The following is a 12,968-nucleotide window of genomic DNA, read 5'->3' on the forward strand; positions in this document are numbered from 1 at the left end:
CCTTTTTTGATATGTGCGATGAGCTTGATCTTATTCTTTCCCCTACAAAGACAGACCAAATCACTTAAGTATCTTCTGGAAATATATTTGGAAAACTAATTTAAGAATTGTGGGAGATTTAAAGGGAATAGCATTGTAGTGGCTAACAGCTCTGAATTAAGTGGGTAGATTGAAGTGAAGTTGCTTTACCAAGGCATTAGAATTACCAATATTTGAGTAATCCCACCCGCCACCCCCAAAGGACAAAAATCTGTGAAGTTATATGATCCTCATTTACTTACACTGCTCCAACTAAGCCATGGGGGTCCTGTAATAATCCTGATGAAGGTTTTCATGAGGGAAAGGAGAATTGCTTTCAGTATTCGGCAGAAATGCAAAATCATAATGTGGCAGGTTTTTTCCAAGAAACAAACATGGACGCCTAACTTTCCCTACTTCTTTGCTTGTGTCTTTTCAGAAATCATTCGGAGCTACTGGTAGGATCTTGGAGAAGGACGTAGCCACAGGAATTTGCCACTTTTTTTATGACAGTGCTCCAAGCGGGGCCTATGGCACCATGACGTACCTAACAAAAGCCATAATTATTTATTTACATGATTTCCTGCCCAGCACAGGCTGTGCACTGCAATAAGCGCTGCCTCCTGCAGGAGGGAAGGCTCAGAAGCTCTTTCTCCCCATTTCCCTGTCCTGAACTTCTCATTTGGTTGCTGCATGTATGTGCGCCCTGCACTACCTCAGCATTTTAAGCTAGTCGTCACGCTACATGCGTGCCTACCTGCGGGGGACAGGTAGGTGGAATTTGGCCTGGTTTTAAGAGAGTGTGGGAGAAATAACAAATAATGAGGCTTATTCTGCCCAAAGCGCATAAATGTAATTCATATTAAATTAGCAAGAATTACATAGTTCTGCCGAGGGGAAAACAGATTACTCTGTGGAGATCAAAAGGCATAATAAAACGAGGGAGCTGTATCTCAGACATAAAGTCCCCCAAATGAGGGAAGTGATGGAATTCATTACTTTTTCTCCTGCTGTGTGTAAATGTACATCATTGTGAATCGCTAATGCACAGTGTGAAACATCCAGGGAAATGTAAATTAGAGGAATAACTGGAAATAACCAGGTGATATTTCTAATACATGTTTATCCTGATTCTCATCTCCTTTGCACCTAGCCAGTGCAGGGCTAACGCCAGCAGAGACAAGTGTCTTACAATATCCACTAATTTGAGAGGATAACGTATCTCAGGATGCTGTGTCTGTCTTTTAATCTGAACAAAATGGCTTCCTTCCCTGCATCCCCAAGGCTTTGGAGGCAAAATCTCAAGACTCCAGCTTCTCCAAGGTGACAGACAGTTTTATGCCTGTAATCCTTGCCTCTGAATGGAGCAAGATAAACCTCTTCCACTCGAGCACCCTTTCCAAGTCTCACGATCCTTTCCCTTGCAAATAGCCTCAGAGTTAAGAATGGCATAATTACCACCCTTCCAGCGCAGTGTGAGTTTATGGAAGGCTTTGATGTTTCTCTTTTTCTTTTTTCCCCTCCTTTTTTTTTTTCTTTTTTTTCTTTTTTTTTTTTTTTTCAGTTTGAAGTCACACTTGTCACATGTAGTTAGGGGTGGGCTGCCTGGAAGTCTGCCTTCAGACAGCTCCCACGTTAGTGCCTGCACCTTGAATCTGTCCACTGGAAACCAGTTTCTGCGGCTGCTCCGAGCTGCTGCAAGGAGAATAGGTGTGTCCTGCGGGGAAATGCCTCCATTTAAACTGAAGGCAGGTCGGCTGCCTCTGGAGGGGAAAACCCTGATTTACCCCAGGCGTCGGCTGCAGTTTTCCCTGTGCCGGCGCTGCTGGTTTTGGCACCAGCCAGCACGCGTCTGGCTGACAGCTTAGGAAAGCGGCTGTAGCTTTAGCCTCTCCCGCGGCGGCACGGCGGTGTGCTGGCCCTGCTGCCGTGCGAGCAGGGAGGATCAGAGCGATTCTGTCTCGCCAGGTAGAGGGGGAAAGAGCAGATACGGCCTGTAAAAAGTATTTTCTGTGCTACTAAGCCTGATAAGCATATTTCTGTGAGACCCCCCTCCACTCTTTCAAAACAACTATGCCATTTTTACAGGATTTGAAAACTTTTTTTTTTTTTTTAACAATAGTACGTAGTGCTTTTGAGAACAAGGTTTTTGGTTCCAGTTTTATACAGATACCTGAAATACCTTGATGAAAGGAGGGAAGTAAACCCCTGGCTCGCTTGCCAGTCTCCAGCGCCATGGTCCCGGGGAGGCTAAGCTCCTGGTGGCGGTGCCACCCCGCCTGGTGTCCCTCTGTGGAGTTGCTGCTGCTGTAACAAGGTCTGGACGCTGGCTCAAGAGAGCGAAGGTGTGGGAGGCCTCAGGAGGTGATTTCATGTTGTTTCTGCAGAGACTGGGAGAGTTTGGCAGTCCCAAGGGCCTAGGAGCCCTTGGCCTGGGTGCTCTGAGAGAGGCGGGTACTGTGCTAACCACCGTGAAAACTCTGGGCCCGCTGAGGGGCTAGTGTAAAGGTACACTTCAGGTACAGTTAGCACTTGGATGTGGAAGTCATTTTATTGGCATGGTGCCTGTTTTGGAGGGGTTTGCCTTCATTATGGTTGGTTTGGGTTTTTTTCCCTTTTCCTCTGTATTGTGAGAGATCACTTAGCTTGTTTCCCAGTAGATGAAAGTAAAATCCTTTGGTTTAAGCAGACAGATGTGACAGTGCAGAGCGTGAGCACGCAAGAGCCTGTGTGTGATGGTTTCTTGTTCTATCCGGTATCGTATGAAAAGGCAGTAGTAGCAGTTATTTTTGCCTTTCTTGGTGAATCCTAGATTGTGAGAAATGCAAGATGATTTTCCCTCAGACTCTTAATTTTTTTTTTTTTTTTTTTTTTTACCTCCAGTGTGATCTTGTTTTCAGAAGCAAGAAGGGTGATGTAGTTGGTTTTACATGCAGCACTGAACTCTGAAGGAATTGAGCCTATGGCCAAACATACCTGGCCACCCCATAACGCCTTTTTTTTTTTTTTTTTTTTAATGGGAGTAGCATTGCTATCTTGAGTTTGAAATTCATAGTATGACCTAGGTTTTGGTGTATTTCCGATCATCATGGTCACTTATCACATGGAGCGCAGGCACCTGGCAGGTATTTATGTGGCAGTTTGAAGGGTTGAGGTAGCTGGTCGTGAACGGTGGGATTCTGAAACGCAAGGCCAACGGAAGGGAAACTCGCGTTGCCTCCGGGTCGGGCACAGCTGCAACTTGCTGCTGCGTTACTGCTCCAAGCAAAGAACCGTTCCAATTGGAGAGTCACATTTTAGTGCAAACTTAATTAAGCAAATAAAGTTTTATATAGACCCCCCTGCTTTGCTGAGGATCTGCCCGTGTGTGTGAAGCTGTTGGAAAGCAGAGCTAGCACTGGCGGTGCTCGTGAGGGTGTGCTCCCAGTTAAAATACAGGCTGACTTTGCTGTTGGCGTGGGGCTGCGCTAGTTGGCCTAGGGGCGACCTGGCTGCCAGGCTTCCCCGGGGAGCCAGCAGAGGATGACATGGCCAACTTCCAGTCCCTGGAAGCTCATTTATGGAAAGAAGGCAAAGGTAAACACGGTGTGCCTCAGAAGTAAGGGTGTTAATGAATTAAAACAGACCCACCTGACTGGTCTTTCCAGTCTGATGGGCACTGCTGCCCTAAGCAGTCTGCAGCTGCGGGGACAGAGGGACCTACCCAGCTGTGGGGCAGCCGGGCATGTCTGCAAGCGGAAAACGGGGCTGGCCAGGGGCACACAGCCGTGTCCAGCTCGGAGCACGTACCCCATGCTGGGCCCAACCCGGCTCCTCCAGGCCAGCGCCCTCCCTGCTCGCCACTTCATGGCCGGTTCCTTCTCCCTGCTGCTGTGCGAAGGATGCGAGTTTGTCAAACGGGGCAGATGAAAAGTGGCATTAATCCCCCTCTGCTGCTGCTCCTGCAAGTAGATGTGAAAACGTACTGGCTGGGTACGAACCGTTAGCTTCTGTCCTGCGAATTGTGGTCTCCTTGCTCAGGGAAAGAGCCCTGCTTGTTCCTGGGAGGCGAAGGTGAGCTGCGCGGTCCCTAGCAGTCATAAAAAGGGCCGGTCAGTTTGCAGGGTGGGTAGTGAGACCCCTGGGCCACAGCCCGGCGGGCGCGGGGCGCTGTGGGACTGTGTCACCCCTCAGGCAGCAGCTGGGGGCTTGAGCGAAGCGGAGGCTGGGTCAGTCCAGGCCCAGCACTGGGCGCGTGGTGGTGCAGCCCGGAGGGAGGCGCAGAGTTGCCCCGACGTGGGAGAGCTGCCACGGGTGGCGCAGGGCGGGACTGCACCTGTAGGGCAAGAGCTTGGGCAGGCGGCTGCAGACTGAGCCAGTCCCTGCCCAAGGGGCTGCTCGCAGCGGTAATATTAAGTAGCCGCTGCATAAAATCGTGGGATTAAAAAAAAAAGAGGGGGGGTGGGGGTTATGGAAGAAAAGCCTCTGCTCGAACGGTTTGGATTTAAGTACCAGTAGCTGGGCTCTCTCCCACTCCCAGTTTTAGTCCCGAGTGGCTTTTATTCCTGGCATTGGATGTTTCACAGTTACTGCCCCCCGCCACCCCCCCTTCTTCTGTTCGGGGCACGGGGCTCTCCTCTGCCGCCAGCAGTGACAGGGCCGGCTCTTTCTTTTTTGGCGCGATGACTCAGCGCCTCTCACACTTCAGCGCTGCATCCCCGACAGCCTCTTCTCGGCGCCGAGTGAGGCGCTGCACTGCATCCTTACCTCTGCGGCCCCCTCGGGAAGCGGTCCCTCGAGGCAAGCATCCTGCCGCTTCGTGCTAGGGTAGCTTCAGGAGGGCGTCACCAGAGGGGACGCGGGAGCTGGAGGCCGTCGGCCGCGTTCCTGAGCTCGAGCGCCCTACTGCGTGCCCCCTCTTCTGGGGGTGGTGGCAGAGGAGGCCTCCAGAGCTGCCCTGTCCCATTCCGCCTTCTTGCTTCGTGCCCACAGCAAGGAAGCCGACAGTGGGAGGCGAGATCCCCCCACGCCCCGTGGTGTTTGTCCACCTCAGGTGGGGCCTTTTTGTCACTCCACTGGAATAAGGTGGGACCGACCCTCACAGGCCACAGATGTGAATAAATGCATGCTAAAAATATACATTTGATATTATCAATGCCATTAAAATTGTACTGTAAATGTTGTTTGCATTATTGAAGATTTTTCGCCCCCCCTCCCCCCCAACAGAAATAAGTGTGTGCATGTTTGTTCATTCATCCGTCAAGTTACAAAATACTTGTGGAAAAGTATCTTGTATTTAATTGTAGAAAACAGGATTTAAGAAGGACCACAGTACCTGAAGCTTGGGCTGCTGTTACATTCTGTGATGATAAACTGGGAAGGATGCTTTTTTTTTCTGTACTTTTAACACTGTTCTTAAATAAAATGTAGCTACTTTACTTAGCTTATCTTTTGCTATTAAAATTTAAAGATGGGCAAGGCCGGAACCTTTTCCTACCCAAAAAGCACTTTGTGCACATTGTCTTTACTAAGGCTGAGTTAGGTAACACTGTGTTCAAAAAGCTCCTGCTCTGGCTGCGCTTCCCTGCCCTTCGGTGCGCTGCTGTCAGAGCCCAACAGGCAAGAGAGTTGGGTCCGGGCCCCCTGCTCTCCCCACGGGAGCGGAGGGGATGGTACGTGCGGGAAGGGGGGAGGCCGGGAGCACGGGACTCTTCCATCTTGCGGTGTTCCAAAAACTCAACTTCAGGCTTTCTCACTGTAGTTTACCTGGTAAAGACTTTCTGCTTAACTCTATGCAAGAATATTTAGGTTCGGTAGTATCAAAATGTGTTTACTTTTGTGTTCTTACTCATCTCTCATTCTCGAGCAGTCCGGTTAATCTTCAGGAAAAGCGTGTTCTACTCTGATCGGTGTAGGATACCAAAATACAGGCAAAAAAGACACCGCACTTATCCATTACGGTGAAAGCTAAAGTTTTATTTTGTGATCTGTTGTATGTCACATTAACATGCTGTGATTTAGCCGTCATTAAGGTGATGAGTTATGACTGTTTCTTAGCTCCAAACCCAAACAACGCAGGCAAAAGTTACCAGTCGCAAGAGGAAAGGTGGCGCAAGCGTGACCGCCTTTCAGCTAAGATCCTGTAAGCTGTGTCTGTAAACTTCAAGGAGAGCGGAGAGTGACCTGGAATGGTTCGACTTCACTGCATCATGCAAAGAGCGGGATTAAATGCAGAACTACCTCTGAACTAGATGGTTCTTCCCTGTTTTCCTCTGCTGGCGTGGCTAGCCCACGGGAGGCCTCCGTCGTGCCCATTACGTCCTCAGGGAGGGTGTGATGTGGTCCTTGTGGTCACCAGTGCTCTTTCTCAGCTGTCTCTCAGGCCTGCTGAAAGAACCGTACCAAGTTTCCCTTCCCAGGGGCTCGTAGGTGCGACCTGGGCGTGTTTGCAGCTCAGACTGATGGGGGAGATGCCACCACGGGGGAGGATAAATTGCAAGGTACCGGTGTGGCAGCGACAGAGCCGTACTATAAGCAGTGGGTTTTTCTCTCACCCATCTCATGGCCAGCAGGTCTATAGCAGCCAGAAGGGACTAAATAAAGGCTTCCACAGTGACCGCAGCGCTTACCCTGTCGAGCAGCCCATTTATTGTTTGTCAGTCTGGAAATTGCCAGACCGCTTATGGCTACTGACGGGCCAGTGAGCTTCCAAGACAGCCCACGCCACGTTCTGCCTTTTCATGAGTTTGCCTTTTTCTCTAGTCTGTGAACCACGTGAAAGGCCTCCAAAAACTCGTTGAAGTCAATGTGGCCATCTTTGTTGTAGTCTATGCTGAGGACTAACTTGTCAAAGGAGTCATCGTACACGTCGATGCCCAGGTGAGAAGCGAAGAGCTTCCATGTCTGGCCAAACTCCTCAAGAGAAATCAGACCTGAAGGAAACAGACGGCAGATGGCTTTTTCCAGTGCTGTTTCCCCCTCCTGCGTACACACAGGCATGCATGCGCACTCCTTCACTGCAAGAAAGTTACCTGCGTACCGTGGCTTGGCTGTGTTTTGGGATCGCAACTGAAGTACATTTTTGCTGCAGGTAATGATCGAGTGCTTTCAGCAGCGGAACTGAGAAAGCAGCAAATACTGAGAGTGAGAGCGGAAGGGAGAAGAAGCCCCCAGAAGAGTGAAGCCAGTACTGGAGACGGGATATGTGAGAATTTTTTCTCAAGTTCGGCTCTGTGCACAGCCCTTACATGGTTACAGCCTGACTGCTTAAATTAGTCTTGACTAAACTGGAAAAATGACATCACCTCTGGTTCCTCTATATTTAGAAGCCTTAAGGAGGAAACACAGTGGGGAAAGATAACTAGTATAGGCTTCCTAGAGCTGCTACAGCGCGGTTACCTGGACTTACCTGAGTGATCTTTGTCAATGACATTAAAGATGATCTCCAGATCCTTTCTGTACCTGCACAGTGTTTCCACCAAAGCTGGCTGAACCTGGTTTGGAAATCCCATACAGGACACCAGTCAGACCGCGGTTTGAGTTAGTCTAACCAACAGAACGTGTACTATCCAAATCTATGCTCCCAGTTTAACTTCTCAGATGTTTAAAAAAAAAAAAAAATCCTTATGCTCGAGTTCCCTGGAATGATACTGTGTGTCTCGCCCTGAGGAATCATCAGTTAAAAGCTGTCACTTTCAGATGGCAGGGCAGGGGGGGAAGGAGCCCTTCACACCTCCTACCTTCAGTAATTATTTGTGGAAATACGGATAATCTAGGGCGGATGCTGTACGCCACGCACTCTTACAAAGCTGTTTAGAAAAATGATGGAGACGGTGAAGTAACAAAGCACTGGGCAGCCACTCAGTAACAACCGACTCTGCAGAAGAGCCCTCAGCTACCGTTAGCCATCTACAAGTCCATCTACAAATGTGACCCCTCCTGCAGGTGCCTGAATTGGCTCCGGAGCACGTTTGAAAAGCTCGTCTCAAAGAGCGAGGGTTGGGCGCTCTGGGTAGGATCTGTCGCATCTCCTCAGCTACGTTATCTAAACGCCCTTGAGAGTCAACAGAAAGTAAGCAGCAGTTCTAGCATGTGATTCATCCAACCTATTTTAAGCATCTACCTTAGCAGGGAATGACGATTCGTACCCTAGCAGTGCTCGTTTCCCACCAGTGACTATAAAAGGAAGCTCGGCAACTAGTTCAGCTGTAGCTGTCTACCTGATTGGCCAAACCACTGTCTTGTGCCTCACGTTGCGCAGACGCTCTTCCTCCAAGATTTGCGAGGAGGCGTTCTCCTCCTTACCTCTTTTATCGGTTGACCTATCTTCAAATCGTAAAAACATGACATGAAGTCAACTTCTCCATCTGGGTTCATCTGTGCCAGCTGAGGCCGCAGCATCCTCCAGGGCAGTTCCAGCTGTAGGACAGACTCCATCGCTGCAGCCCAGTCGTTGACAGAAATCTTACCTGCCGGAAGGAGGCGGTTCATGGTCACAAGCGGCATGTGACACAGCACAAATTGGTCACCAGCATGTCTTCTGCCGTTGTTAAGAACAGATGCAAAACACAAATATTTTCTCCTAACCCTGGGATAAAAACTTTCGTAACAATGAGCTAGTCCAATGAGGTTGGACTAGACATTTCCACAGGTCGTTTTTCAACCTCAACAACTTTGTGATGCTATTTATGATGGTCAGCGTGTTTTAATACCTTTTGGGAAAACCAGACTATGCCATGAAGAGTACTTCAGATTTGAGCTGAACTGCAAGTAGAGACCTATGTCGCTAAAAACCCAACCAGACAGACTAACATATCTAACTGTTAAACAGTTGTTCAGTGGCCAAAGAAACAGTACCAGCACTTACCGATTGCCCTTTTAGGGGCACCGATGACAACCCAGTCTAGCGAGAAGCCACCATGAGGAAAAGTTGTATTTGTGCTAGAAATCACTAACTCCTTGCTCCTACATAAAAGGTTCATGTATCAACTTACCACCGACTTCTCCTCAGCTGATGGGTGAGCGTGTCTTTCCTAGTGGCATAGCCAGTCAGCTGTGCTCAGCTATCTCCCAGACTCAGAAGGGGACCAGTTCCCCCTCACCTGAGACCCCACTTCCCTGTCTGACATCTGAAGACACTCCTAAGTGAAGGTGGTGACCGCTGAGCTTCTGGAGCTGGATTTGTTGCCCCAACTCTCTGCCCAACAACAAACACCATTTCCTTATTTGCCCATGTGTTTCAGTTGTTTTCTTCTACCTCCTCAAAGCTTCATCCCCTCAAGTTGTTTTCGGGGCTAAGCACTTGCTGACACCTGTCCTCCTCTGTAGTCAGGAAGAACGCAAGATCAACCAGCGCCTGCTGCCTTCCGGCCTTGCTCTGGCAGGCAGGACCCCTCTCCGTGGGGCTTGTCCCCTCTCCCCGCAAGCTGTTTTCCCCATGGTGGCAACTGGACAGAGGTAGGGTTACCTGTGCCGTTGAGGTCATACTGTGCAAAAGCACTCGTGAGTTCAGACCTGTGAGCATAAATCTTCTCTCGTAAGGACTTTAAGGCAGAAGATTCAATTGTACCCACCCTAGGAGAAAAAAAATGCAGAGCAGATCATTAAAGGATTTAAATCCTCTAGTACTTTATGCCTTTCAACATTCCATATCAAATTCTTATATCCTTTAACATGTAGTGTGTTTAGGGTCACCAAAAGACAACACCGGGGGAAAAAAGAACCCAAACCAACGAAACAAACAAAGCCCCATAAGACTAATCTGAACTTAGGAGATAATCGAGTTTATGCAGGTAATTCTAAGCTGCTTTGCTTTAGTAAATCGGAGCACAGTGCTAGGCATGGCAAAGCTGTCACGATGGACTTTTTGGGCTCAATTGATAACAGGATTTGTCCAGATTAACGCTGCAGCCTTAGAGCAGACCTGACAGACGGGCGCAGGCCCTTTACGAGTCCCTGACAATTGCCTGTTCTAACCGCTTACCACGTCTAATTACCTTTGGGAGTTTCTCAGGAAACCAAGTTAGAGTACCTGGAACATGTTTTGTCTACTGTATTAATTTTTAAATTGTAAAATAGAAAAACAAGGGAAACCAAGGAGAATAGGTGCCTATTCAATTAGTCAGTCAAACTATAGATCTGTGGCAGGTACCCACCTGCTAAGTGAGTACGCGCTCACTGCATACAACACACAGCTTTACCTCTCCCGAAGATTCTGCCTGCGCGTGTACTTGCTGACTCGATACTGTACAAACCGAGGAATCAGTTCAGGATTCAGTTTGATGTATGCTCCCCGGTTGCTCCCCTCTTCGTAATAGTTAGAGGCAGAAAATATAGTGATAACCTGATGATAGGAAGGAACGAAACTGGATTGGCTAGAACAACTCTTCTCGAGACTGACTTCTGAATCTGATCTTAGAAAAACATGCAGTTACAAAATTAAGTGTCTGCATATGAAACCAGAGATCAACAACTATGTCTTTCACCAAACTGCTTGCACTTTTCGAGTCAGAGCTCCAGGCCTGTACTTTTGGCCTGTCATAGGAAGACGACAGTTCAGAGGGCAGGGCGATACAACACGCCGTGAAACAGAAACCTCTTTCTAAGACAGACCTGGTTTTCAGGATTGTTGCTGGCCTTCTGATACAGCATGTCACAGAAAGCAGGGCCAGAAGAGAAATGATTACATTAAAAGGCTTCTAGAGCCTTAGAGTATCTCTCGCACTGTATTTACACGTAACTCTCCTCTGGGATTTTGTTGATGTTCGTTCGTTTTCGTATGAGTAATGAGCCAGTCCCCACTCCCTGAAGCTGTTAAGAGTTTTGTTGGTCAGAACTCCATAATGTGTTCTAACATCGATCTAGCACACGATTCCCCCAAACCCACGTTAAAGAAGTCACTCATTTTTTTAATTAACTTTGCAGACAAATCTACTGTGGATATGCCTGTGAAATTCACAGGAGAATTCTGCTTTATGTGGAAGCATCTTACCTTCCCATTGTGACTGATCTCATAACCTTCCGGCTTAAATTCATGAGACCTGATGAGCATCTTCAGATTATACTTTTCAAACAGCTTGGCAGTGACATCAGGGCCAAAGTAGCAACCTCCTCCTCGACACTTATTTGGTGTACAGCCATTTTGGCTTCTTGGATCACTCCAGAGAATGTCAAGGATCTGTAAATAGCAAAGTCGAGCAAGTGAGGACCGGTAGCAGGTGAGGGCTGACAGGCTATGGCTGTCCAAAGCACTGGCCGTGGCAAAAGCCCCACAGTACAGGGAGAAAACCGCCCTGAGCTAACAAGGACGTCTCCTGTTTTCTTCCCTCCTTTCAGCAGGACATTCTTTTGGGCTGAAACTTTTGTTCTACTTTTCTTACGAAACATCATCTAGATTTTGGATGAACTTTTTCAATCATAGTTCTAGTCAGTAACAAACATTAGGCAAAACGTGTTTGTTTAAACCTCACTGGATAAGGTTTGCACTAACACATTCCACTTCACGTTTGTGAGCGTGGCTCAGTGGAGGCTTGGTTAGCTGGGGGAGTGTCGGATTTGAGGGGCTGTTTGTGCCCATTACATTAGTTTGTAGGTCAGATATGTATCTTGGGAAATCGCATTTTCAGAGGTGGATTCGCTTCTCAAGAAGCAAAACAAAAGTGTTTGCCCCTTAAAGCAGCTGTCTGAAGAGAAGCTCAGAAAAACAAACTTATACACAACTCAATTTTGAGCTTCTAAATTGCTGTGCAAATTAAGCTTTTCAAATTGTCACAATTTATTAAATGACAGCATGACAAGAGCTCCGTATTGCCTCTAATATTCAAGAGGAAATGAACAGCCAGAGGACAAAAAATTCCCACTCTCGAGTAATCAGCCTGTAGGTCTCAGGAGTTGGGTTGTTTTTGGACAGTATCAGCATTCAGCTGCCAAAACCACAGCCAAAAAAAGGTGCTCACTATCACCGACAATTGCAAAGTGACCTATTTAAACTGACAACCACGCATGTACCAACAGATCCAACCACACGAGGGCATGCAAACACATCCCATACCGAGCAGCTTCCTCCTCCTAACGGCTAAGAAAAGAAAACACTGGGTAAATTGTACTTGTAAGGTAAAAAAAATCACAAGCCTTTAGCACCAGGTCTAGAAAAAGCATCCCAAGAACTAATAGCTGGCTAGTATACTCCCAAGGGTGATGGGTTTCTTATTCAGAGACAGTCCCCTCAGGCTCAAACATACCGCCTGAAGAGGCACCTGCTGGCTTTGTGCAGGAGGGGTTCGGTATCAGTCAGTCTTTGGTTTCACCTACCTGTTTCCATTCCTTTAGGGCAGGGTCTGATGGCAAATTTGAGCCCGACGGCTCACTGGAGCCCGATGAAGAGATGTGTTGTGTTTTCCCTGCAACGTTCTGGTTGGCAATGTGTTTACTGGGTCTGGTTGTGGGAATTCTCTCCTTCACTTGGTCCTGTCTGTCTCTCACTGATTTTGGTGGCCGCATCAAAGATTTTAACTTTAAAAAAAAAAAACCAAACACACACTGAAGGAGTTACCAGAACATCAAGATGATACAGAGATGCCAGCTGACAGGCACATCAGTTCCCACGTCCTGTACTCAATACTGGACTCCCATAATGTCCTGAACTCACAGGTTTGGTGGAAGCTGCAGGTGTTTGGCACTTGCAGAAATTTTGCTTTATATCCATCAGTGACCAGCCTCTTCAGAGCTGCTCTCATATTCTTATCAACACACACAGACTCATTCCAAGCCACAGTCAATCACAAGGTCTCACTGTACAGCAAGTACAGTCTGGGCTCAGAGCAGACACTGAAGTGCCCAGCTTAACTGGAAACTCAAAATATCCGTGTATACTGTACTGAAGGTGAAACGGCATTCACTACTGCTCTGATAGAGTAGCATGCTGCTAGGTTAATGTGACTGAAATCAATGGAATATCACGAGGATAACAGTGA

General features: G+C 47.9%; 2 protein-coding genes across 7 annotated transcripts in view; one reads left to right on the plus strand and one right to left on the minus strand.

Annotated features, from left to right (window-relative positions):
• The window catches only part of PHKA2 (phosphorylase kinase regulatory subunit alpha 2), a 48,358-nt gene extending 42,950 nt beyond the window's left edge, over nucleotides 1–5,408 (plus strand). For all 3 annotated transcript variants that reach the window (XM_087757813.1, XM_087757814.1, XM_087757815.1), the window contains one exon: nucleotides 458–5,408. In XM_087757813.1, coding sequence (XP_087613939.1) covers nucleotides 458–631 — 174 coding nt within the window. In that variant the 3' untranslated portion in view covers nucleotides 632–5,408. The remainder of the gene's footprint in view (nucleotides 1–457) is intronic.
• Nucleotides 5,409–5,992: 584 nt separating this feature from the next.
• PPEF1 (protein phosphatase with EF-hand domain 1) overlaps nucleotides 5,993–12,968 on the minus strand; it is a 40,996-nt gene continuing 34,020 nt past the window's right edge. For all 4 annotated transcript variants that reach the window (XM_087757327.1, XM_087757326.1, XM_087757328.1 and 1 more), the window contains 7 exons: nucleotides 12,307–12,507; nucleotides 10,988–11,173; nucleotides 10,197–10,339; nucleotides 9,464–9,570; nucleotides 8,302–8,465; nucleotides 7,406–7,490; nucleotides 5,993–6,929 (listed from right to left, as the gene is read on the minus strand). In XM_087757327.1, coding sequence (XP_087613453.1) covers nucleotides 6,736–6,929; nucleotides 7,406–7,490; nucleotides 8,302–8,465; nucleotides 9,464–9,570; nucleotides 10,197–10,339; nucleotides 10,988–11,173; nucleotides 12,307–12,507 — 1,080 coding nt within the window. In that variant the 3' untranslated portion in view covers nucleotides 5,993–6,735. The remainder of the gene's footprint in view (nucleotides 6,930–7,405; nucleotides 7,491–8,301; nucleotides 8,466–9,463; nucleotides 9,571–10,196; nucleotides 10,340–10,987; nucleotides 11,174–12,306; nucleotides 12,508–12,968) is intronic.

The sequence above is a fragment of the Nipponia nippon genome, unplaced genomic scaffold (genome assembly GCF_047370975.1).
Source record: "Nipponia nippon isolate SJK-2023a ecotype South Korea unplaced genomic scaffold, ASM4737097v1 scaffold_2, whole genome shotgun sequence".
NCBI lineage: Eukaryota > Metazoa > Chordata > Aves > Pelecaniformes > Threskiornithidae > Nipponia > Nipponia nippon.